General features: G+C 44.6%; 1 protein-coding gene across 4 annotated transcripts in view; it reads right to left on the reverse strand.

Moving 5' to 3' along the window:
• Window positions 1-11,888: 11,888 nt before the first annotated feature.
• The window catches only part of RAMAC (RNA guanine-7 methyltransferase activating subunit), a 34,131-nt gene continuing 20,238 nt past the window's right edge, over window positions 11,889-25,781 (reverse strand). The window contains exons 1-4 of one of the 4 annotated variants that reach the window (XM_066636561.1): window positions 17,379-17,462; window positions 16,693-16,839; window positions 15,138-15,314; window positions 11,889-12,955 (exon numbers count right to left, since the gene is read on the reverse strand). In XM_066636561.1, coding sequence (XP_066492658.1) covers window positions 12,754-12,955; window positions 15,138-15,314; window positions 16,693-16,839; window positions 17,379-17,461 — 609 coding nt within the window. In that variant the 5' untranslated portion in view covers window position 17,462 and the 3' untranslated portion in view covers window positions 11,889-12,753. Of the gene's footprint in view, window positions 12,956-15,137; window positions 15,315-16,692; window positions 16,840-17,378; window positions 17,463-19,251; window positions 19,304-19,585; window positions 19,659-25,781 lie in introns of those variants that run through there. The other 3 variants (XM_066636562.1, XM_066636563.1, XM_066636564.1) reach the window with 3 other exon arrangements.

A 25,781-nucleotide genomic window follows, 5' to 3' on the forward strand; every position in this document is an offset into this window, starting at 1 on the left:
CACAGGATGTGGTGCTGGTGTCTACCCTAGATGCCTTTAAAAGGGGATTGGACAAGTTTCTGGAGGAAAAATCCATTATGGGGTACAAGCCATGATGTGTATGCGCAACCTCCTGATTTTAGAAATGGGTTATGTCAGAATGCCAGATGCAAGGGAGAGCACCAGGATGCAGGTCTCTTGTTATCTGGTGTGCTCCCTGGGGCATTTGGTGGGCCGCTGTGAGATACAGGAAGCTGGACTAGATGGGCCTATGGCCTCATCCAGTGGGGCTGTTCTTATGTTCTTATGATAGGGATATACCTGATGAGCAAGACTGCAATAGATAAGCGAGGCCTTTGGGAAACCTGCTAGTTATGATGGAGATACTGATAAGGCATCCCTCAAAGGGGAGGACTGTTCCAGTTCCCACAGCTGCTGCAGTTCGGTTTTGCACATTAATTCAGGTGTGCCTCAAAATTCAACCCTGTAATAGTTGACATAGAACTCGTAAGCAGGAAATTCCGCGAAGAGTTTCATTTGTAGTTGATAACAATCAGCTAAAATCCAGGACAAGGATGGCTTCATCTTCAAGAGCAACCTGGCAAGAGCTTCTGTAATGTCACTAGAGTAATTTTGCTGTGGGGTTGCCAGCCTGAGCCAGAACATGCCTGTTGGACTCCATGACATCAGAGTTGCCTGAAGAGGCCAAGGTATTCTACAGAGGAAGGCAAGGTAAAACAGCAATTCATTGAGGTTCCTCACTATTTTACTGGCCTGGATTTGCCTAAAGGCAGCATGGTGGCCATCTTCAGGTCTTCTAGTTTGAATCCTGATATGGTGGACATTGATAGATGGGTGGTGCCTCCCAACAGAGAGCTTGCACCCCACCCAGCCCTTGGTGAACCAGTGCATGCCATGGTAAGGCTTCCTGCAAAACTTTGTGCTTTGCACCCTCCCTCTAGCTATGTCCCTGCCAAGGAGTTCCTACTTTTTCCAGGCTTAAGATCAGAGGCAGGCTTCATTCTTTACATCACCAGGTTTAGTTTTTAGAGTGCGTAAAAGAAACCACCTTTCCTCAGAGGTGCACATGAGTCACTGTTCTAGATGCTTAGTTAGCTTCCCGGAGGATGTGCAATTCTCTGCATTGGGGCTGATTCAAGGCAAGTCATTGTAGAGGCAGGGCGGAATCACTCTCCCTCCCACTGTGGAGGCAAATGGGGGTGGTGGTAAGTGTGTCATCTTTGCCCCCCAACAGTAGCTCAACTTCCACCTGCCCCTATTGTTAGACTTTGGCAGTCATTCAAAGGAAAGGCACCTTGCACGTACTCTGAGATCTTAGTTTTATTGCCAGCTTTATTACCAGCAGTATATCAATATGTTGTTTATTTGCCACTATCCATGTGCTTTACCATGAAGGAGGGTCCCTTTTAATGATGGAAACATTACTGTCAAATAAACTGCTATTTCTGTTTCAGAATCTGTCAGACAAAACTCAATCCCCCCATGATAGGATCCCCTATCATGTTGTTCTTTCTATACCCTCTTCCAATATTTTTTTCTACTGCTGCCACTCGCTGATGGGAAGGAGCTGGGACCAGAACAGTGAATCATTCAGAGATGCATTGGGCATTCTGCTGTGAATGGGTCCTTTGTGTCACAGAAGGCTTAATGCAACCTCTGGGGTTTAGAGCTAGCCTATTTCTGAATGCCAGATGCATGGGGAGGGGGTGGCAACAGGATGCAGGTATCTTCTTGTCTTGAGTGCTTCCTGAGGCATCTGGTGGGCCACTGTGAGATACAGGAAGCTGGACTACAGTAGATGAACCCTTGACCTGATCCAGCAGGACTCTTCTTATATGTTTGTAATTAATCTCTTTTTAGCTACCCACTCTTTGGGAATTGCTGAACCACTGAAAGCTGAAAACCATTTTTGTTCTGGATTGCCACCCTCAATATCTCCTGTTAATGAAGGGATGTGTGTGTGTGTGTGTGTGTGTGTGTGTGTGTGTGTGTGTAAAGAAATGAAGCTCCTGCTGAGTTTAAATTAGGCACTGCAGAATTCTCTGTAGCGCTCAGTCCATCCAGCTCTTAGCAGTTCTGGTTGGCTCATTGGAAGGAGTTTTACATCATTTGCTCCTTGTCACTGTGACTGTGTTCTACCAGGGGGATGCTTGCAAAGTACATGACGGGAGCACATGGAAATGTCTCTTGGCAGCCGGCTTTCAGCTCAGCACTTGTTGTCAGAACAGGAAAGAAAAGATCTGTAATGGGGATAATGCTATCCTTGGATTTTCAATGACCACACACAGCAAGCTATTCAGGAGAACATCCAGCAGATTGCTTGTGTACATTGCTTCCCACCCAGCCCCCACCAATATTTTCAAACAGTAATAAATTGTAACAGCCACCTTAATCAGAACTGCTGTGCAGATCAGAACTGCTGAGGAATAACTGATTAGTGGAGTATTCTTAGAGTATTATTTTCCCCCTCTAATAGGCAAAACGTGCTGATCAAAATGCCACATTTTAAATTTCTGTTTAATAAATCTCTCTATTAAGACTTAAAGGATTTTGCACATATGGACAGACAGTTTGTGGGATGGAAGATCCTATTAGAATATATTGGGGAACTTAATCGTCTAATCCCTTCTGGACACCTAAACTGGCATCTGTGCCTTTGAGAAGCTTTCTGAGCGAGAGCTTCTCAGAGGATCTTCCATCCCCTGTGGTTATGGAGAGCAAACGGCAGTGATGCATAAGCAGGGAAATGAGAGGGAAACATGAGAAGACAATGGGAGGTGATCTCCGTAGTGCACCCCATGTTAAGTCAAAAGTTAACTCCTTCCCAGGTGCAACATGGGCCTCTGTGGCACAGGACTTTTCAACTGTTTCCAAAGAACTGCCACCATACTATGGAATCTTGAGTGCATTCCAAAAAGCTAGGATGTGTGCCCACTTGATATCACTGTATATATGTTTACTATGCACACTGAAAACTGTGTATAACCATTGGTCATAAACAGCAATGACTGCAGACCTGGAAAGGCTATTTTGGTGTTGTAAGAAATTCATGTTTGATGGGTGGGTCATGACCTACAGAACTGGGTCATGTCTTGACCCAAGATTGGTCACACCAATGCATCTCCATTGTTTGCTTGGTTGATTGTTCACATATTTAAAAGAAAAGAATGAAGGGGGGAGGAGGAGGGGATAAACCCAAGAGAGGAGGAAACAAGGAAGAGAGAAAGAAAGATGAAATTATGTAGTTAAAATTATGTCATCCCTTCATTGAAGACTGAGGTTATCCATGAGCTTGATTTTGAAGATGGCTGTTGTTAAAGAAAGGTTATTGATGAGAATAGAATCCATAGAAAGCAGGCATCCAGTTTGCAACTGGAACTCAATAATCCTGTGCAAAAATCATGGGTGGCACTGTTGGGTTGTGGTCAGTGTGGTGTTCTGTTCAGACAAACAGAAGAACAAGATCTGTAGATACGTCCAATGGTTTATACTTGATTTAAATGTTCTTGTTTTAAGCAGAGCTCTTGATTGGGGCAGGATCCACAAAATGACATAATATATCAATTGAATCCAAAGCTATGATATTGAAAAGTGCTTCATAATCTTCCACCTATCCCTAAACAGTGTACAATGAGCTGTACAGACGCATGAGAGCCCCAACCTCTTTGTGAAAGTTTGGCCATCTGTATATCACTTTGGTAACGTGTGTTGGTCAGTTGCTGCAGTGGTCTGGCTGGCAGCCAAGCCCCAGGTCTCCGCAAGGCCTTTGGGGGATCATGGCTTCCTCTCAGGTGGCAATGGGCCCTCAGCTGTGGATGGCAACGGTGGTGGAAGTTGACTTGCCAGGGCTGGCCCTCGGGAGGCAAGGGTTGGGGCTCAGTCCCCAAGGAACTTGCATCACTGCACTAATACAGTCATGCAGACTGGCATTGTCAACATCTTTTCAGAACATATAAGATGAGCAAAATTCCTGAAGTTATGGGAGTCACCACAAAAGAGTTTTACTTTCCCTTAAAAAAAAAAATCTAATTAAACCATTTGGTTCATCTAAAGCTCTTGGTATTTGCCAAGTTCTAATCTTTTCCCTTCAGTGTGTGTGTGTGGGGGGGGGGGGGACTGTTATCTTTCGCAGTGAGGCAAAACTAACACCCTATAATTACTGTGAGAAGCTGGCAGACTCCCTCTGCCAGAGCAGCCAAGGGGGGGGGGGAAACGGGACGACAACACTCTTCAGCAAATGTGAATGCAAGGAGTTGTGAGAGCTCCCACAAATTCTCATTGTGCTAAATTGGTGACTCCTTCAAAAGCACCTATTCAATTCAGTGGTGGCAGCACAAGCCATTTATATGGCAAAGCCAGGTCTTAATGCTCAAACTGGGGGCAGGCAGCAGGCAACCCTCGGAGAAATTGGTCTGATTGCAGTTTTCCCACATTCTTTCCCTGAAGTTTCTGCCTTGTAAAAAATTCAGCTTTGTAAAAAATAGCTTTTTAAATAATCTTGATATAGTGAGTTAAAAAAAAAGACTGTGGCTTGTTGTTGTTTTTTAATTAGTTTCTCACCTCCACTCGTTTTCTTTTGTTCTCATGATTTAAAAAACTTCTCTGCAGTTGTGAGGACTAGAAACATGGTTTTTATTTGTTTTACTTTAAAAAGAAACTTGAAGTGTATGGGAATGGATGATAGTGAGGACTCATCAACTTCTCCAAAATCTTATGCTTCCTCTTCTGTGCTGGGTATACCTTGATGCGTTGAAGGTTGTGGTGATGGTGAGGGCAATTTCTCTGTGTTGGCTATCCCTCAACACGTTGAAGGTTGCTGGCCCAACAACGAGGCCTCAGAGATCAGCAGTGGAGAGGGGGTTACTTCACCTATCCTCCTCCTCCACCTGTCTCTTGGCTCTTTCCCTGGACTTGTCCCAGCCCCCGAGCAACCCTCAGGTAGCCTTGCAGAGACCTCTCATCATCAGCCTCTCATCATCGCCAGGGTTATGCAGGTTCAGCTGGAGTCCCCGAGATGATGCCCAAGATGATGGGGCAAGTTTGGAAGTGGACACATATGTCTCTGACAACTTTCCACAGGCTAGTACCAATGCCTGTTTGATGCGGTACCAGCATAGTATTTGCAAATAACAAGAACAGAGTCATAGATAACAAGAGATAAGTGGCAGTTTTGCCTCTTGCAGATAAGTGAATTTGCAGATAGTGAATTCACATATAAAGAGAACTGACAGCACGTGTATGGAAAGAGCTATATGGCTTGGGACATAGTCTTAAGGGAGGGCAGTTTTAAGGCTTTAAGTTTTAATGGGCAGTTTTAAGTCTTGTGTGATCTACAGCAGTGGTTGTCACACATTTAGCACCAGGACCCACTATTTAGAATGGGAATGTCATGACTGGAAGTGACATCATCGAGCAGGAAAATTTTTAACAATCCTAGACTGCAATCCTGCCCACACTTACCCAGAAGTAAGTCCCATTTACTCTTATTGGTAAAAGAATATGCATAGTGGCTTGTTAAAAGTACTGGTTTGTAATATTTCCCCAAATGCAGTCACATCCCATGGTAGCATCATCTAATATATTAAAAATAAAATATTGAAATGAATGGCGACCCACTTGAAATAGGCTCATGACCCACCTAGTAGGTCCCAGCTCACAGTCTGAGAAAAATCTGATCTACAGTACTTTGATTTTGACCTGGAGCCATGTGCAAAATGGTGGCCTGGGACAGAGCCAACTCACTACCACATCTCATGAATCGTGCATTGCACCCTCAAGTGAAAATCTAGATCTGATCTGCTACTGATCAAGGATTCTAATTTTTTTTTAAAGCCATTTTGTTGTTACTATTGTTAAATAGTTAAGAGTCAGAACCCTCTTCTGATCTACTGCAAACTACCAAAAGATCTACCAGTAGATCTAGATCTGCCTTCTGCCTACCCTGGCCTTGTGGAACACCTGCTCCTGTTGGCTACCACAATCATTTGCCACAATCGTTCATGAAAGTTCCTACATGGAAGCACTTTTTGTATAGGCAGTTTGTGACTTGAAATGGCCCCCAAGTTTCTCATCTCTAGCATTAACAAGCTACAGAATTTCTCCAGAGGTTTATGTTACATCAGGGTGTTTACAAGAGATATTCCTTTGGGGTGAAGGAGTGTTAGTAAGGTAATTCCCAGTGTTCCTTTTTCTCTCACACATAGTCTACTGCCCAGCAACGAAACCAACACACATGTTGATATGGCCCCATGAGGCAGTGCTATGGATGAGCTAAGTGGAAAGACAGAACTCAAGTGAGGGTACATATGAGAGGAACCCAGGATAGTGGCTAAGATTATAAGGTGTGCGCAGGACATCCTTGACCGAACTCCAAAAATGTCTGGTCTTGTTTGCTGAAAAGCTTACAGGATATTAGAGGTTTATGTCAAACACACCAAGCCTGTTGTCTGTGGCATTCCAAGTTTACTGATTAAACTGGAGTTGCATCAGGAAAGCATGATTTTATTGACTGCTATGAGAGATGATCCTAGCAGTTTTTGCAAAAAGTACTGGCCAAAAGCTATGGAGCTTAATAGTTGCACCTGATGGGACTAACTGGGAAAGGTGCCTTTCTTTCAACTGTTGAACAGTAGTTTAATGGAAAGAATGTGGTCAACCTGAGTTTGTGTATGTCTCTAAGGAGTGTGTGAACCAATCAAGGCCAAATTACATGGGACACTTACTGCATTAAACCATTTCTGCCCAGCTCACAGGCATACACATTTGATCCCTGTTGCGTATATGCAACGTTGGGCAGAAATGGCTTACGACGCTTAACTCTCTTTCTTTTAAAAAATACCACGGCGAGAGCAATCAATCAGGCTGGGACGGTGGTGTGATTTTCAACCTCTTCCCCCAGGGAAAGCCCCAGACCCCACAATGGGGCTTCTCAAGTCTGGATGGCTATTTTGCTGGTGTAGAGTTGAGACCCTCCATGTCAGGCTGAAAACCCTGACACAGAGGATAGTGGAGCAGAACTCTGCCTGGGGTTCCCAACCCCTCCCATTCCAGTTCCTCCCCCTGCCCTGAAACTACATTGCTGGCCAGCGCTGCTGGAGTGCCAGCTGGCCCTCCACGTGGCACTGAGGCTTAGCACTGAGTGGTGCTGGCCCAGCACCTGTAGCCCCTCCCCCCAGGTGTCGAAGATGTGCCTTATGGCATGTTTGTGACACCCAGTAGTGGCACTGGAGCTCAGCACCAGTGCAGAGGATGTTTAGGATTGGGTTTTTGGTCCCTTTATCTATAATTGTTTGTGCTCGTGCATAAGGAGGGAATCCAATGCTGTGTTGGTAAAGCTAGACCGTAAATGAGCAAGCCTTTTCTGACAAGAGGGTCACTGCCTCCTCCCTGCAATGTGGAAATGCTGTAAACCTGCTTCACACGGCTGTTATAAATAACACTGAGATGTGAGACATTTGAGAGGGGTAAAAAAGGCCCTATATAAAAGCAAAGGCTCATTGTTATCAGTGGTGGTTATACCACTATTGCCGCAAAGAGGAAAACTCCAAGATCATGATGAGAGGTTATGAGAAGCCTGTGATCTTCCCCAGGAACATTCATGACAAACATGCAATCTGGGCTGGGTTTTGTGCCAAGGGGAAAAACACGCTGCCAGTTCTTTTGCTTCTAGCTCATCGATCCTTTAGGCTGTGGAATGTGGTTTTATTTTGCCATCATTTTTACTTCACCTGCCTTATTGTTTGTGCCACTTCCTGGGCTTGGGGATAAGCTCATCAGAGTACCTGCATACCTGTGACTGCAAGCATTCCTTCCATACGTTCCAGCTCACCCTCTTAGGTCATCTGAGGAGGCTCTTCTACAAGTGCCGCCTCTGCCCCAAGTAAGAGGGGTGGCAGCTCAAGGGCAAGCCTTCTCTGTAGTGGCACCACAATTATGGAACTCCCTGGGGAATTGAGAACTCCTCCCTTCCTCATGGCTTTTTGGCAAGGGCTCACAACATACCTGTTTTGTTTGGCATGTAGTTGCTGAGTAGATCTTGGCCCTCTGTGCCTCTCAAGTATTGCTGTGATTTGACTGCCTCCCTGGACTTATTTGTTCCCCCAACGGCTCCACAATATATGTTGTTTCTTGCTTTTTGTTTTTATGTTTGACTTATGTTGATACTTTGTACTTTATTATGAAGTGTTGTAGGTTGCCTTGAGCATTCGCTTTGGCATAGGAAAGGTGGAATATAAATTTCTCAAATTCCACTGCTCCACTCCCCAACTCTTTTCTCATCTCTCCTCCCTCCCCACAGTTTCTAGATGAGGACACAGGTTCTGATCTTCCACACAGATCCCTACTGCCTCTTTTGCCTCTTAAAACACACACGCACATCATTTTTTCATATCCTGTATAGAACTCATGGTACCGTACACTGGCAATCTTCTGTCCAGGCACTTTGCAAACCAGGAACAGCTTCCGTGGAATTGCTGCATGGGGAGCTTTCAGACCATGTCCTGAGCTGTCCAAATCTTCCCACTAAAAGCTGGTTTAGTGTAGTGGTTAGAGAGTTGGATTTGGATTGGAGAGACTTGTGTTCAAATTTCCAATCAGACTCAAAATTTACTAGGCTTGATATTTCTTTACTTGCAAGGCTACTGAAAAGCATAAAATGGGATAATCCTGCGGTGCTCTTCTAAAGAGTACCTTGGGGGAACGAAAGGAGACCCATTTGCTAAATCATCTTTATTTCACTGTTCAAATACACACACCATAGAGGACTTTGTGTGTACAGTATACTTAAATTGGTAACTTCTGGAAGATCTTTATTAAAAGAACAAAACTTCCTCTAACAAAAATCTCAAATAACCAACAATAAAAATCTGCAGAAGAAGCACTAAGACATCTTTTGACAGATCTCAACATGTTCAACATGCTGTTAACCTGACAAGTATAAATAGATGACCTTCAAAAAGTGTGTTTATATCTTGTTGTTCACAAATAGGCTATGCCTGGGGGAAGAGGGTAGAGGAGAACAGAATATGTTTATCATCTCATGAGAAATATTCATATAGACTTGCAGTTCATGACCCTGGTAGGTAGGATAAGATTGCACAAATTTGCCAATATATGTGATAAAAAAATTCTGGGTGCTAGGATTGTTGAATTTACACTTACAAGGAGTGTGTTTTTACTCAAAGATGAGTGCCATTTAAAATATGAACGTCTAATGAGTGCCATTTAAAGTGTGTGTGTGTTTAAAGCAGAGCCTCATAATTAAGGACAGAGGCCCAGCCTATTGATAAGTGGGGGAAGAAAAGGATGAATTTTTTAACACAAAAATCAGTTTTTGCATCTCTTTCAACTAAAAGCTGAGCTAAAAAACAATACCTTGATTTGTAGCTTACACATTCCACATTTTAAGGATTTTCATTCTGTACTTTGTTTATACGGAGGTACAACTGATCAAGGATTTTTTCCCCCTTCCTCCTACAGTAACATGGTTGCACAGAAATGCATCATGGTATTTATACCATGACCAGCAGGGTTGTTTTTGTACCCTGGAAGAGTTTGAGAAAATGGCATAAAAAGGCTCTTTACCATCCCACACAAATGAGCTTATCAGATAAACTGTAAAACTGGTTTCAGCCTCCATGTAACATCAGGTAATAAGCAGCACTCCAGGCTCAAGTTAAATAAACTGTCTATGTCTTTGTCAATCAGATTAATTCATCTGAGTGGACTTCACTATACTGTACTATTTATTTTTAAATTTCACAGAAACTTTGGCCCAGCTCTAAGGCCTAGTTCAAATTTATGATAGTATTAATAAAGGATCATCTAAATCAGGGGTCTCCAAACCCTGGCCCGGAGGCCAGATGCGGCCCGCAGCAAGCCTCTATCCAGCCCGCAGCCAGCCTCTTTTTCCCTGAAAGCCCCCAGCCCACTATACCGAACATGACAGGAACTATGCTCTGGTTGCATCTGGAGGGTGTTCTAAGGGCCAGAGAGGTTGAATGAATGAGCCAATTCATTCATTTATTCACACATCTAAGTTCCATCTCTAATTTATTTATATAAATGCTATATTTAAATTTTTTCCCGACCCCCAAAACTGTGCCAGACATTTGATGCGGCTCTCTGGCCAAAAGGTTTGGAGACCCCTGATCTAAATGTAGGTTGCACTTGATGAAGTAAGAGAGGTTAGGTTCTGCCCTGAGACAATACAGCTTTTTGGAAGTGGAAAGCTAAAGCGGAAGTGGAGCGCAATCACTGCACTTTCACTTCTGAAGCTGTGGGGAGCCCTGCAGAAGGTTGCACAGGGCTCCCTGCACCCCTGGGAGGCTGCAGGAGGCTCAGGTAAGTGGACCCAAGCCCCTGCAGTCCCCCCCCGCTGCCTCCCCCCCCCCCCCCGCAAAAACTTAGAGCAGCTCAAACTCTCCCCGAGAGTTTGAAAACTGCTGCCCTAAACCATAGTTTCAGTTGTAAACCTGCACATTACTTCTTGTGTACTGAAACAGTACTGTGACCCTGGGAAAGGAAAGGAAGTTCCATCGACCTTACCCATTATAATAAAAGCATCTTAGGGTGCTTAATAATTTCATTTGTTTCTCTTCAGTGAATAAAAGAGCCCTGACCACAAAACAATGGAAGCAGTAACAAGTTAAGCATTCTCTGTTGTACTGTACATACTCTTTTTTTGCGTGCAAATGCCTTGGATTGTGAAAGTACACTACCAGGAAGCAAAGGGAGGTTGCCGAGACAACCACAAATTATTTTTTGAAAAGGCACTGATTAAAATAGCCACCATAATTGAACAACCAGAATGGACAGAAGCTGGATTCAGTGTCCTGAACCTACCCCCCACTTAAACAGAAACAAAATAAGAGATTAAACTAATTCAGTTCTAGTGTCACTATACATATAATAGTTTGAAAAATCAAAACCCAAAAGCCTATTTTGGAACAGTATGCTCTATTTTAGATAGAACAAACATTTACTCAAAAGTCTGATGAATAAGTCAGCTAGCCAGTATAGTCACTTATGACTGGCATTAGGGTCTTAAGCTCAGCTACAGCATGCTGAGCCAAAGATCTCCTCTACTGAATTTACCTTGAGATAACTTGACATGCTGTTACATTGATGCAAAGCATCGAGTGTCAATCCAGAGCCTTTTCCTGTTCCAACAAACAGGAAAAGCTAAAATGAACCTAGTGCATGATCTCTTCTTCCCTAGAGACTCATACTGAGCCCACCCACCCCCGTGTGCCACCTGCTGCCTTCAATAATGCAAGGCTTTCCCAATTATTCAACATCAACATCTTTTTTGATTTCTTTGTGAGAGTAGCCTGCACATTGGCCTAAGAGGCCAATGGATAACTGTATGCAAAACGTAGGAGGGTCTCAAGCCGGTAGCAGCAGTCTGGGCCATTGCATTGTCCCCAACATAGCAGCTGAATGCCTAGCTAAGGGCTGGGAGGGGCAAGGGAACACAGCCTTCAGTTAAAGCCTGTGGAAAACCTCTACACATGCAATTGCAGGAGTAGGGGAAGAGAGAAAGACTTGTACCACTATTGCAGTGGTTCTCAAACTCTCTGGGAGAGTTTGAGAGCCAGTAAGTCCTTGCAAGGGCGGGGGGAGAAGGCAGCAAGGGCAGGGGGAAGGCAGCGGCGCGATCCCTACGATCGCGCCGATCAGGGGGCTGCAGGGGCTTGGGTGCACTTACCCAAGCTTCCTGCAGCCCCCCCAGGGTGCGGGGAGCCCGGCGCGACTTCTAGCAGGGCTCCCTGCACCCCAGGGGGGCTGCAGGAGGCTTGGATAAGTGCACCCAAGCCCTTGCAGCACCCTGAGCGGCACGATCCTGGCGATCGTTCCGCTGCCTTCCCCCCCGCTTCTAGGCTGAGGCCCCCTTAAGGGGGCAGAGACCAGGGCCCTCAAGCTGGGACGTCGCGACGCCCCAGTTTGAATAGCACTGCACTACTGTATTAAACCACTTGATTTTATTCCACGCTGTATCACAACACAGGAGTTAATTTAGCAAAGATACTGAGAATGAAAATAGCAAACAGACTAAATTTTACAAGACACCATTTAATCACAATACATCTTATATTCAGTTTTTGGCTTTTTAAAAAGTCCTCATCTACAACAAATATGACAATTTTACATTTGTAGCTCATCAATTAACTAAGTGAGGTAAACAGAAAATGACCACAGTGCCACAAGGAATTTTTTTAAAGCACATTTTGGAATAATCAGACTGGGGAAAAAATCCTAAAGCTGTTTATTAGTAGAAGTCAAAGAAAATATCCTAATGTAAATACAACCTGCACATGTCTCTTAGCATAATGAGATTGAATAATGATCCTGCTCATTAGCAACAAAATGGTGCAAATTAAGAAGGAACAGTTCAGAGTTTAGGACTGATGGTCAGTGCTAAACTCATCTGATACAAAACAAGTGTATTGTTCCCCAACCATTAAGTATTTCTACAGGTCATACTCTGGAGTGGGCAAGGAGTAGGAAGCAGTCAGCAACATGAGGTAGCAAGTTCACCGTTTGTCATTTATACTTCAGTTTCACAATGCCTGCTTCCTTTGTTAAATGCCTGCTGCAAAAATGCATCAATGAGCTTTGTTAAACTCACATACATAAATCCTATTTTTTCCTATATTACATACAAACTCCAAAACTGAAAAAACCAAAGGTTCACCTCTGATAGAATGAAGACGATTGTTTAGTATACTCAACATTCAACCACAAGGCGCCGTACTAGTAACGGCCATAGTGGGACCCCTGAGAATAAGAACTGTAACCATACTGAGGTAACCGTCCATGTTGGGAATAGGAAGACTGGCCTTGTCTGTGTTGCTGATAGCTGTTGCCCCAGCCTCTTTCTTGCCACTGGCCAGATCTATAGCCTCCTTGTCGGTCATATCTGTCGCCTCTGAATTGTCTTCCACTATCTCTGAATCTGCCAGATGAAAAAATTACATGTGTTTAACAATACACTCATACTTTGTTTTAAGACATGTTCAAAGTGTGTCTCACACTTTATCTCAGCAACCCTTACAACGTGTGACCCATTCACTCAAATGTGACCACCCTACCCATGAAGCCCAAGATTGTGGCCTTTCAAATGCTAGGTAAACCCTCCATTTTTGCAGTTCCAAGAAGGAAGCAAAAACAATCTCTGAAGAACCCCTGACATGTTCCTATCCATGACTGTGTTTCACCTGGTGGATCACAGGACAGTGAAGACCTGCCTTTGGATAGGTCAGTGTGATCTCCATATTCCAGAGGCAGAGGCCAAAAGAAAGTAGTAGTCAGGGTGTGGCCAGTGTAATATTTGAGCTAGCAACTTCCTGGCTAATGCTCTTAGCCACCATGCTACACAATATGAGCACTATGTTTCTTCAGACATCAGGCACTGCAAATGACTACAAAGAAGCAAGTGGCAAGTCTTGCCCTGTTATCCCCCCTGAATACAATTCTGCTTTTTTCCAGTTCAACCATTTGTCTTACTAGCTAAACATCAAGAGGGGGTGTTGAGGGGCTACTACTTGTCTGCCTCCAGGCTGGGAAACCTCCCTCCCTGGTGGAGCTAGAAATTGCTTGGCCTACCAAGCAGGAGGAAGGAACTGGCCCTTGAAGAACAAAAGTTCATGATATGAAGGTTTCCCTTTCAGCAGTTCGTCCTGACAAACTGCTTTTTTTAAAACCCAGGGGAGCTGAAAACAAAAGCCTGGGTGTTTGGCAAGAAGAAAGATGCAATAAATATTGCGGTCTGGGGACCTCTGGATCACAGCCATAAAACAATTAACTTGTTGCCTCACAAATAATCTTTTCACCTTATTTGGCACTTGGTTTCATTCATACTTAACCTAAAAGCTATCTCTTTAAACGAAAGCAAATATTAGAACAGTAATTTATTAATTTAAATCAACTCCTTTAGAAACAGTCAAGAAAGGAAGGAATTAACTAGCCAAATGGGCTTCCTCCCCCACCCCCAACTCAAAAGATTTTGCAAGGATGACTTTCTATTCATATTTTCAAGAGCTCAGGCTTGGGGGGCTGAGAATTTAATTCAGCTCAGTGATAGTACAGCATGTGCTCTGCATGCGGAAGGGCCAGGGCTCAGTCCCCATCTCCAGCTCGATGGTTCAACTACCTTACTCAGGGTAAGCCAACTTCACATATTCAAACCTACTGATCTCTGCATAGTATACAGAAGCTCATGCTCAACTCACCTACAAGCCAGCTCACTGACATCGCCTAAATACTGTAAAATCCGGTACAAGTGATACCAAAAGCAATCTAATGCACAATGTTCTTTTCTGCCTCCCGAGTGCCAGCAGCCAAGATTAAGTTAAAACTAAGGAAGGGCAGCATGTACAGCCTGGAGGGGAAAAAAGTGTGACTCAGAATATTTTCGGTAGGTACAAAATCCCGGGTGCTTAGTAGCAGATGATGTATATTCGCCAGTCACAAGGAATCAAAAGAAACAGGAGTCAAGCTAGGCACAGTACGTCAAATGTTATCTAAGAATGCAAATGAAATCTTTTTTGGACAAGAAGGAAAAAAGGTTTAGCCCACTGCTTGGCAGAGTCATTTTTCTGTTAATAATTATTCAACATAAGATGGGCGATTTGGCTTATTAGGCAATGCCTGGATCTCTTTTCCCACTGCAAGAAAAATCACTTAATAACCAAGCAAGCAATGTGCCCCAAGGGCAATTCTTTCAAGAGGTTCAGTTTGTTTGCCTCAGCCTGACGCAAATACAAAACCACTGGCAGTGGCATTTCAGCGGAAGCCTAGGACTTGTTTTTATGTACCTACTGGCTTGGAGAGAAAATTATTATGAAAACTCACTAGATGAAACAACAACCAGTGCCCAAGGGCCAGATCAGTTCTTCTACAGAATATCATTTGGTTCACAACTGACAGTCCAGAGACAACAAGATACCATAGCAAGTGGGACCTGTGCCCAAAGGCCTAGCCAGCGGTTCCCTCTGCAGGAAGAATGAGGTGAACTCCTGGTCTCTGGGCCCTCCACTCACTATCCCCTCCTCCAAATGGTTCTACAGTAAAACCAGCTGCTGTCGAGAATGAAGCATTGACATTGGGTAGGTAAAATGTATAAATAAAGCCAGTACCGATCTCTGTACCGCTGATTACCGCCTGATCTGCTTCTCCAGTCTTCTATTAGGGGAGGTGGATCTGCAGGGCGTTGAACATATTTCTGATATTCTGCATCTTCTGAAGTAAATCGATGTGCAAACATCCTTTCATAATTCTGAAGGATCTCAACTACAGACAGCACTCTAGGTTCTCTGAAGGAACAAAAACAAACCCTTTGACAAATGTCTCTCAGGTTAAATATCTGAGGTGCTGGGCTAAAATTGTTGACAAACTGGATTTACAGGATGGGTTAAGCAGTACAGTATAAGAAAGGCTTTTGTCTCATGCTTCAAACATATATTGAGAGCAGCTCTCCTAGGTACAAGAACTTAAGAACCAGTCTGTTGGATTGCACCAAAGGTCCATCTTGTTCCCTGTCCTGCTTCCCACAGTGGTCAACAAGGTGCCTCCGGAAAGGCCACAAACATGACATGAAAATAATTGCACTTGCCTGCAGCTTCTCTCTAGCAAATGGCATTCAGTGGTATTTGTTTCTTAACATGGAGGATACCCACAGCTTCTGATAGACCTCTCTTTAAAATGGTTTAAAGCTTCTCAAAGTTAGTGGCCATCACCACATCTTGTGGCAACAAATTCCACAAGACATTTATGCACTGTGGGACAAAGTACTTTTTTTATTTGAGGCAGGAGTCACACTATCAAACACTATCAAACACTAGATAACCTATAGAGTTCAGTAATGCAAACAAGAATTTCAGTGATTGCGGGCAACCAATGTGTTCAATTAATGGTTCTTAGAAAATCGGACACAGGCAAGCTCTATATTGAGGCTGTACATGGTCTAGCAAGCTGAAAACACCTCACCAACTATATATGGTGGCCAATCAGATGTTAGATAACATCACTATGGCTAGAGACAGACAAGTGTTGTAAATGGGTTTGAGAAAGGCACTGCTTCCCGTGGAGTGCGTACATGTTTCTTTTCCCCAGAATCATCTCTGATCAAACAGGTTTTTGAACACTATGAACAGCAGCAGAGTGTTTGACACATGTGCACACACCATGAGCAGCTATCTTTCTGAAACAATTGTGGTCTTTCTAGAACTTTTTTGCTGTTCTATGTGAGTAGGAATACCAGGAGGTTTATAGGCTACCACGCATAAATGGTGGCCCATGCTCAGAAAGGTGGGCCAAAAGTTGTACATGCTTGCTCTGCTTGATCTTTAGGTTACCAAACAGTACAGTACTGTGTAACTGCCACATAATTTCCAGAGCTCCTCTGACCAAAGCTACCAAGTGTTTATTTTTTGAAAGATGTTACTGGTTTTGAATAAATCTAGTGTTACTTTGTCCACATGCTCATCTAACTGATTTATATTTGCATGTTCTGTTCTTAATTATGCATACTATCACCAATAAGTGCAGACAGAATAAACATTTAATAAAGAAGAAATCAGCCTATTAATAGTTAGGAGTTTATTTGCACTGGTTTATAAGTCGTCGTCGTCCCCCAGTGCACTCCCAATCCCAAACAAAACATTTATGGCAAGGGGAATGTTACCACCAGACCTTTTCAACCAGTCTTCCACTATAGGAGGTGGATCTGGAGGGCGCTGGACATACTTCTGATATTCTTTATCTTCCAAGGTATATCGATCAGCAAACATGCCTTCATAATTTTGAATGATGTCAGGTGTGGAAGCCATTCTGTAATCTCTGCCAGTATAAAAAAAACTATTTTCACGCTCTTAAATACAAGCCTAAATCATTGGGTTAAATCTGTTGATACACTGGATATATAGAAGTATTTAAACAGTATCACTGGAAAAATGTTTAACTTCTACCCTAAGCAATGCTACTTATCTTCATAACAGTGTCTTATTCAACATAATGAGCTAATCCAATATACCATCCTCAAATTCACTATACTGGGTGACAATCCTTAGTCCACCCACAAATGTGCAATGAAACAGTGGGGAAAACCTATCCTTTTACAATATGTTAACGGTTCTGTTCATTAACAACAAACGAAGGCAGGAAATAAATGTTACTGTATATCAGCAATTCCTGAACAATCCCATATAGTATTTGGTTTTATTAATAAGACGAAGGTGTTCCCTACTTTCCTTTGTCCATTTTTCTCTCTCCAATGTTTTTTAGCTTCCCCTAGGTAACTAGTTCATTGTCTAGACAACTCTCCAATCTTTCCTGTAGCTTGTATCTTTTTATCTGCCTGCTTTCTTTGTCTGACTCACCTCTCCTTCCCCCTTTCCCTGTTTCTTCTCTTTTTTTCTTTATCCAAGTCATCAGGCTCCTGCTGGTGGATTCCCCATGGCATTTGCAACCATTTTTGGCATTAAAAAAAAAAGTATATAGTACTGCGTATTGTTGGTATTCACTGGTTGTCTGTTAAGAAAGCCAGGAGGCATGTTTAACAGTAAGTTGGGGAGAGCAGTGGGTTTAGCTAGCACAACAGAAGTCTCATGAAAATGTGCTTTTCAACTAGCTTGCTTTTAGGGTTTGGGAATCAGGACAGGAAATGTAATGCAGATTGCTCCCCCTCTAGGGAGACAGACTTCCTCACTCTTTAACCCCTGCATTCCCAAGGCAACAAATAAAATAGGGGTAACAGACCAGGGTGAGGCACGCATGTGCAGCCCTGAACAGGCTCTTTCAGTTTTTTGTCCCCTTTGTTTTGAAAGAAAAAAAAAGTGAATAATCCAAAACTTTGGGAAATTATTTGTATTTCATTTTTCTTTTTGTCTTTGGATGGTCTCACTTTGGCTACATACCCAATTCATAAATTGGCTTTTGTAGAGAGAAAGGAAGAAAAGTGAAAGAGGGGGAGGGAGAAAACAAATCCATCCCTATACCATTATTTAGAATATTTACATAAGAACAGCCCCACTGGATCAGGCCATAGGCCCATCTAGTCCAGCTTCCTTTATCTCACAGAGGCCCACCAAATGCCCCAGGGAGCACACCAGATAACAAGAGACCTGCATCCTGGTGCCCTCCCTTGCATCTGACATAGCCCATTTCTAAAATCAGGAGTTTGCACATACACATCATGTCTTGTAACCCGTGATAGATTTTTCCACCAGAAATTTGTCCAATCCCCTTTTCAAGGCATCTAGGCCAGATGCCATCACCACATCCTGTGGCAAGGAGTTCCACAGACCAACCAAATGCTGTTTAAAGAAATATTTTCTTTTGTCTGTACTAACCCTCCCAACACTCCATTTTAGTGGATGTCCCCTGGTTCTGGTGTTATGTAAAGGGCATCTCTCTATCCACTTTATCCTTCCCATGCATAATTTTGTATGTCTCAACTTATATACTGCTTTTGCAGCAAACAAAGCACATAGCAAAAGAATTAAGAAACTGCTCTTTGTTCCAAAGGGGTTCACAATCTTCTCACACACACCCTGCAAATTGCTAATGGAACAGATGCTATGCTAGGACAGAGTTAGAAGCCTGGACACCTCTTAATCTCACAGCACCTCTGTGTATCAATATGCTGTCCTCAGGAAGAAATATAGCCTGCACATCAGAGGCAGTTTCCTCCTCCTTTCACCAAAAACAGTGTAGTGACCACAACCAGAGGGAGGAGAATTCCCCATTCACATCTGAAATCTGGACTATTCCAAAATCCAGACATTTCTGTCCAAGATGTGTTTCCTGTAGCTTGAACACAAAAACGTTGTGTGCTCGTACAATGCAGGGACAGGCTGCAAGTTCTCTGCTCTGTTGTGTGTACCTGTACAGACATTTTTGAAAAATGTCAGAGGCTGACAGACACCTCTGGAAAAGATTGCAGACTCGGAGCCCAAGCTATGCATGTCTGCTCAGAAGTAAGCCCCTTATGGTCAGTGGGGCTTACTCCCAGGTAAGTGTGAAAAGGATTGCAGCCTTTGCATGTTTCCTTGAGGGCCCAGATGGGGGGGAGTAGTTTAAGGCTACAATCTAAGGCTGCCATCCTTTCCTTTCCACACTTACTTGGGAGTAAGCCCACTGACTGCAATGGAACTTACTTCTGAGTAGACATGCCTGGGAACTGGGCTCTAAGGCTGCCATTCTTCCCACATTTACCTGGGAGTAAGCCCCATTAACCATAATGGGACTTACTTCTGAGTAGACATGCCTGGGAGGGGGATCTAGGATGGGTTCCAGCTCCAACAAGGGCCCTAAACTTCAAGGGAGGGGCACAGCACAGGGGCCCCTCCCGGAAATCCCCCCAGGCAAGGCAAGGCCAGGCAGAGAAGGGTCCCTGGGTCACGTGACGCCCTGCAGAGCCCCTGGCAGTGGCGCGGCTGGACCAAGGCTGCCGGACTCAATAGAGAGCAGCTCCGCACGTCGCCACGCACACGCATAGGCTCAAAGCAGGGAGGGCGGTCACGTGGTCAGCCACAAGCTGCCTCGGCACTGTAGTCGCGGGGAGGGGAGGAGAGAGACCACTCACCGCTCAGCTCAGCGCCCGGCCGCGGCCTCTACTCGCGCTACGGATACCAACTTCCGCCCCGGCCCCGGCCCCGCCCACATCTCGCAGTCGGTGGGCGGGGCTAAGGCGGTGGCCGTTGGAAAAAGGCGGGCTTTTAGCTGGCTGAGGGGGGAGCCTGTCAGTTGCTGGGGGCGTGATCCTGGCCACGCCTACCTTGGAGTAAGCCCCATGGAACTCAGTGGGGCTTACTTCTGAGTAGGCATGCCTAGGATGGGGCTCTCAGGCTGCAGTCCTCGCCACTTTCCTGGGAGTAAGCCCCGTTGACTATAGTGGGACTTACTTCTGAGTAGACATGCATAGGATGGTGCTCTCAGACTGCACTCCTCTCCACACTTACCTGGGAGTAAGCCCCATTGAACTCAGTGGGACTTACTTCTGAGTAAACGTGCATAGGATGGGGCTGTCAGGTCAACAATCCTATCCACACTTTCCTGGGAGTAACCCCCTTGACTACAATGGGACATTTCTCAGTAGGCATGCATAGATTAGGCTCTCTGAGAGCCCAATCCTATGCATGTCTAGTCAGAAGTAAGTCCCACTATAGTCAGTGGGGTATATGGATAGGATTGCAGCCTTTGCTTGCAGGAAGCTTCAGGGAGGCTGAAGGTTTGATGTCCCAGAACCTGTTTTAATTTAAACATTCTTTCTTGCCCAGAGGAGGCACATGGCATAACTTACAACAATTATTAAAAACAGCGGATCACAGGGTCCATAAGCAAAATTTAGAACAGCTTTATTTTCTAAAAAGAAAGACCCAGACAATTAGAGATGACGTTTCAGCTTCTAATGCCTATGAGGGGGTGTCTTCCCTAGATGCCCCCAATGCCCCCAACAGAGTATACATGTAATATACAGCAGTGTTTCTCAACCAGTGGTATGGGTACCACCAGTGGTACTTGGTGGTGTCTGGTGGTACTCGCAGGACCCCTGGGCCCCTGCTGCTCAGCTGCAAGACCCGGAACATGACACAACAAACAGCAGGCAGAGCTCTGAAGCATGCTTTCCCATGCTCAAAAAAGTCCTCCCGCCCACCCAGAGCCTCTTATTGGTATTTGTCACATCGCATCTGGCCTCCCAATCCAGAAGTAACTGGTGATGATGTCATCGATGATGTCATTAAATAGGTGGACCATGTGAAGTGGTATGACATAAGAAACATAAACATAAGAAACATAAAACAAAGGACAAAGGTTGAGAATCACTGATTCAGAGCTCCTGACCTGGAGTCAGGGATAAGCAAGGAGGTGGCCAAGTTTGTGGATGAGACTACTGAAGTTTTCTGGGTGGTGAAGACCAGAAGGGACTGTGAAGAGTTCCAGAAGCATCTCTCCAGACTGGGAGAATGGGCAGCAGAATGGCAGATGCATTTCATCGAAGGTAGGTGGAAAGTAATGCGCACTGGGGCAAGAAATAAAAACTTCACATACAGGCTAATGCAGTGGTTCTCACACATCTAGCACTGGGACCCACTTTTTAGAATGAGAATCGGTCAGGACCCACCAGAAGTGATGTCATGACCAGAAATGACATCATCAAGAAGGAAAAGTTTTAACAATTCTAGGCTGCAATCCTACCCACACTTACCCAGGAGTAAATCCCATTGACTGTCATTGTTAAAAGAATGTACATAGTAGTTTGTTAAAAACACCGGTCTCTAACATTTCGCCAAATGCAGTCACATACCATGGTAGCAACAAGTCTAATATATTAAAAATAAAATATTGAAATGAATGGGGACCCACCAGAAATTGGCTCACGACCCACCTAGTGGGTCCCAACCCACAGTTTGAGAAACACTGGGCTAATGGGTTCAGAGTTGTCTGTGATGGATCAGGAGAGAGATCTTGGGGTGCTGGTGGACAGCTCAATGAAAGTGTCAACCCAATATGTGGCAGTGGTGAAGACTATTTCCATACTTGGGATAATTGAAAAGGGTATTGAGAATAAAACGGTTAATATGATAGCGTCACTGTACAAATCAATGGTAAGGCATCCATTGGACTATTGTGTCTAGTTCTGGTCAACACATCTCATAAAGGATATAGTGGAAATCGAAAAGATACAGAGCAGAGCAACCAAAATGATTTCTAGGCTGGGGCACCTCCCTTATGAGGAAAGGCTACAGTGTTTGGGGCTGTAGTCTGGAAAAGAAGTGCCTGTGGGGGAACATGATTAAGACATACAAAATTATGCAGTGGATGGATTGAGGGATGTTCTTCCCGCTCACACAACACCAGAACCAGGGGACATCCACTAAAATTGAGTGTCTGGAGAGTTAGGACAGATAAAAGAAAATACTTCTTTACCCAATTGATCATTAACCTGTGGAACTCCTTGCCAGAGGATGCAGTGATGACCTAGATGACTTTAAAAAGGGACTGGACAGATTTCTACAAGAAAAGTCCATCACAAGTTACAAACCATGATGGCTAAGTGCAACATTCCGGTTTTAGAAGTAGGCTACCTCAGAATGCCAGGTGCAAGAGAATGGCAACAGGATACAGGTCTCTTGTTGCATGTGTGTTCCCTCAGGCATCTGGTGGGCCACTGGAAGCTGGTGCATAGGATCAGGGACATTCTGGTAGCCTTGCACTCTCCTTCACCTGATCTTCCACACCAGCCAAGGCACATTTGCTTACTCATGAGTATACGTGACCATGAGGCTTAGTTTCGCTTTCCATAGGGCTCAATACAGTCATCTGCTTGGAGGGAGGGACTTCCTTCTCAGGTGTTTTTGGGGGCTGCATTCATTGGATCAGGACCATTCTGGTGTCTTTGGATTCCTCTCAGCCTGCCCTTTCCGACAGACTAAGGCAAGTTCTCCTACTCGCTAGTAAACGCGCGATACAGCGCACTTTCACTTCCATAGAGATCCATGCATTTTTTGTTCTCAGATTTTTTGGCCCTAACTTTGGATAGAAAGGAACATAAGAACATAAAAACAGCCCCACTGGATCAGGCCATAGGCCCATCTAGTCCAGCTACCTGTATCTCACAGCGGCCCACCAAATGCCCCAGGGAGCACACCAGATAACAAGAGACCTCATTCTGGTGCCCTCCCTTGCATCTGGCATTCTGACATAACCCATTTCTAAAATCAGGAGGTTGCGCATACACATCATGGCTTGTACCCCATAATGGATTTTTCCTCCAGAAACTTGTCCAATCCCCTTTTAAAGGCATCTAGGCTAGATGCCAGCACCACATCCTGTGGCAAGGAGTTCCACAGACCGACCACACGCTGAGTAAAGAAATATTTTCTTTTGTCTGTCCTAACCTGCCCAACACTCAATTTGAGTGGATGTCCCCTGGTTCTGGTATTATGTGAGAGTGTAAAGAGCATCTCCCTATCCACTCTGTCCATCCCCTGCATAATTTTGTATGTCTCAATCATGTCTCCCCTCAAGCGTCTCTTTTCTAGGCTGAAGAGGCCCAAACGCTGTAGCCTTTCCTCATAAGGAAGGTGCCCCAGCCCCGTAATCATCTTAGTCGCTCTCTTTTGCACCTTTTCCATTTCCACTATGTCCTTTTTGAGATGCAGCGACCAGAACTGGACACAATACTCCAGGTGTGGCCTTACCATAGATTTGTACAACGGCATTATAATACTAGCCGTTTTGTTCTCAATACCCTTCCTAATGATCCCAAGCATAGAATTGGCCTTCTTCACTGCTGCCGCACATTGGGTCGATATTTAATCGACCTGTCCACCACCACCCCAAGATCTCTCTCCTGATCTGTCACAGACAGCTCAGAACCCATCAGCCTATATCTAAAGTTCTGATTTTTTGGCCCAATGTGCATGACTTCATACATACTGACATTGAAGCGCATCTGCCATTTTGCTGCCCATTCTGCCAGTCTGGAGAGATCCTTCTCGAGCTCCTCACAATCACTTCTAGTCTTCACCACTCGGAAAAGTTTGGTGTCGTCTGCAAACTTAGCCACTTCACTGCTCAACCCTGTCTCCTGGTCATTTATGAAGAGGTTGAAAAGCACCGGTCCCAGGACAGATCCTTGGGGCACACCGCTTTTCACCTCTCTCCATTGTGAAAATTGCCCATTGACACCCACTCTCTGCTTCCTGGCCTCCAACCAGTTCTCAATCCATGAGAGGACCTGTCCTCTAATTCCCTGACTGTGGAGTTTTTTCAGTAGCCTTTGGTGAGGGACCATGTCAAACGCCTTCTGAAAGTCCAGATATATAATGCCCATGGGTTCTCCCACATCCACATTCCTGTTGACCTTTTCAAAGAATTCTATAAGGTTTGTGAGGCAAGACTTACCCTTACAGAAGCCATATTTACAGAAGGAGATATTTCACTCTGGTTTTTTGCATTGCCTTCCGCTCAAAATTCCGCATCGAACGGTATATAATATGATGGGGTTACTCCTAACCACCGTGATTTTAGCGTATCACCCCCCAGTACGCATCACCCCCCCGCGCGCATCATCCGGTACAGACCGCATCCCCCCTGCACACCCCTAGCGACGCCACTGCTTCTAAGTCAATATGGTTTAGGGCTGAGGTGTTGGTAGGAATAGCTTTTAAAGTGGACACCTTAGAATAACAAGTACAATTCCCACTTGCCCTGCTAGACTGCATTTCCATCACAATGCCTGCTTAAAGAGCACCTCTCTTAACAGTGACCTTTAAATGTTAACTGCCACAAACACACACACACACACAGAGCTGCTTTTATAGTGAAAAGGAAAATTTGCTTCTATGACATATTCTGGGGTGCAGTTGCAGATGGGGCCAATCTCTAAGCAAGTGTTGGTTTCTGGCTAATTCCATTCCTCCCCCACAATGCTTAATGTTTTCTTCCTGCAATCACACTCGCAGTGGCTTCCCCCCCCCAGCACAAATGCATTGCTATGGAATTTTTTTTTGTCACTGTAACATCATGCTCTACCTGTACAAGGCGTTTTATTAAAACAACAGTAATAGAGGCCCAGCAGAGGTGTATACCGCAAAGAAAGAAGGGTTCCACTAAATCCAGGAGAGTGCCCGCATGGCTAACCAGCCAAGTTAGAGAGGCTGTGAAGGGCAAGGAAGCTTCCTTCCGTAAATGGAAGTCTTGCCCTAATGAAGAGAATAAAAAGGAACATAAACTGTGGCAAAAGAAATGTAAGAAGGTGATAGGGGAGGCCAAGCGAGACTATGAGGAACGCATGGCCAGCAACATTAAGGGGAATAATAAAAGCTTCTTCAAATATGTTAGAAGCAGGAAACCCGCCAGAGAAGCGGTTGGCCCTCTGGATGGTGAGGGAGGGAAAGGGGAGATAAAAGGAGACTTAGAGATGGCAGAGAAATTAAATGAGTTCTTTGCATCTGTCTTCACGGCAGAAGACCTCGGGCAGATACCGCTGCCCGAACGGCCCCTCCTAACCGAGGAGTTAAGTCAGATAGAGGTTAAAAGAGAAGATGTTTCAGACCTCATTGATAAATTAAAGATCAATAAGTCACCGGGCCCTGATGGCATACACCCAAGGGTTATTAAGGAATTGAAGAATGAAGTTGCAGATCTCTTGACTAAGGTATGCAACTTGTCCCTCAAAACAGCCACGGTACCAGAAGATTGGAGGATAGCAAATGTCACGCCTATTTTTAAAAAGGGAAAGAGGGGGGACCCGGGAAACTATAGGCCGGTCAGCCTAACATCCATACCGGGTAAGATGGTGGAATGCCTCATCAAAGATAGGATCTCAAAACACATAGACGAACAGGCCTTGCTGAGGGAGAGTCAGCATGGCTTCTGTAAGGGTAAGTCTTGCCTCACAAACCTTATAGAATTCTTTGAAAAGGTCAACAGGCATGTGGATGCGGGAGAACCCGTGGACATTATATATCTGGACTTTCAGAAGGCGTTTGACACGGTCCCTCACCAAAGGCTACTGAAAAAACTCCACAGTCAGGGAATTAGAGGACAGGTCCTCTCGTGGATTGAGAACTGGTTGGAGGCCAGGAAGCAGCGAGTGGGTGTCAATGGGCAATTTTCACAATGGAGAGAGGTGAAAAGCGGTGTGCCCCAAGGATCTGTCCTGGGACCGGTGCTTTTCAACCTCTTCATAAATGACCTGGAGACAGGGTTGAGCAGTGAAGTGGCTAAGTTTGCAGACGACACCAAACTTTTCCGAGTGGTAAAGACCAGAA

Source organism: Tiliqua scincoides, chromosome 8 (assembly GCF_035046505.1).
Source record: "Tiliqua scincoides isolate rTilSci1 chromosome 8, rTilSci1.hap2, whole genome shotgun sequence".
In the NCBI taxonomy this organism is placed as follows: domain Eukaryota; kingdom Metazoa; phylum Chordata; class Lepidosauria; order Squamata; family Scincidae; genus Tiliqua; species Tiliqua scincoides.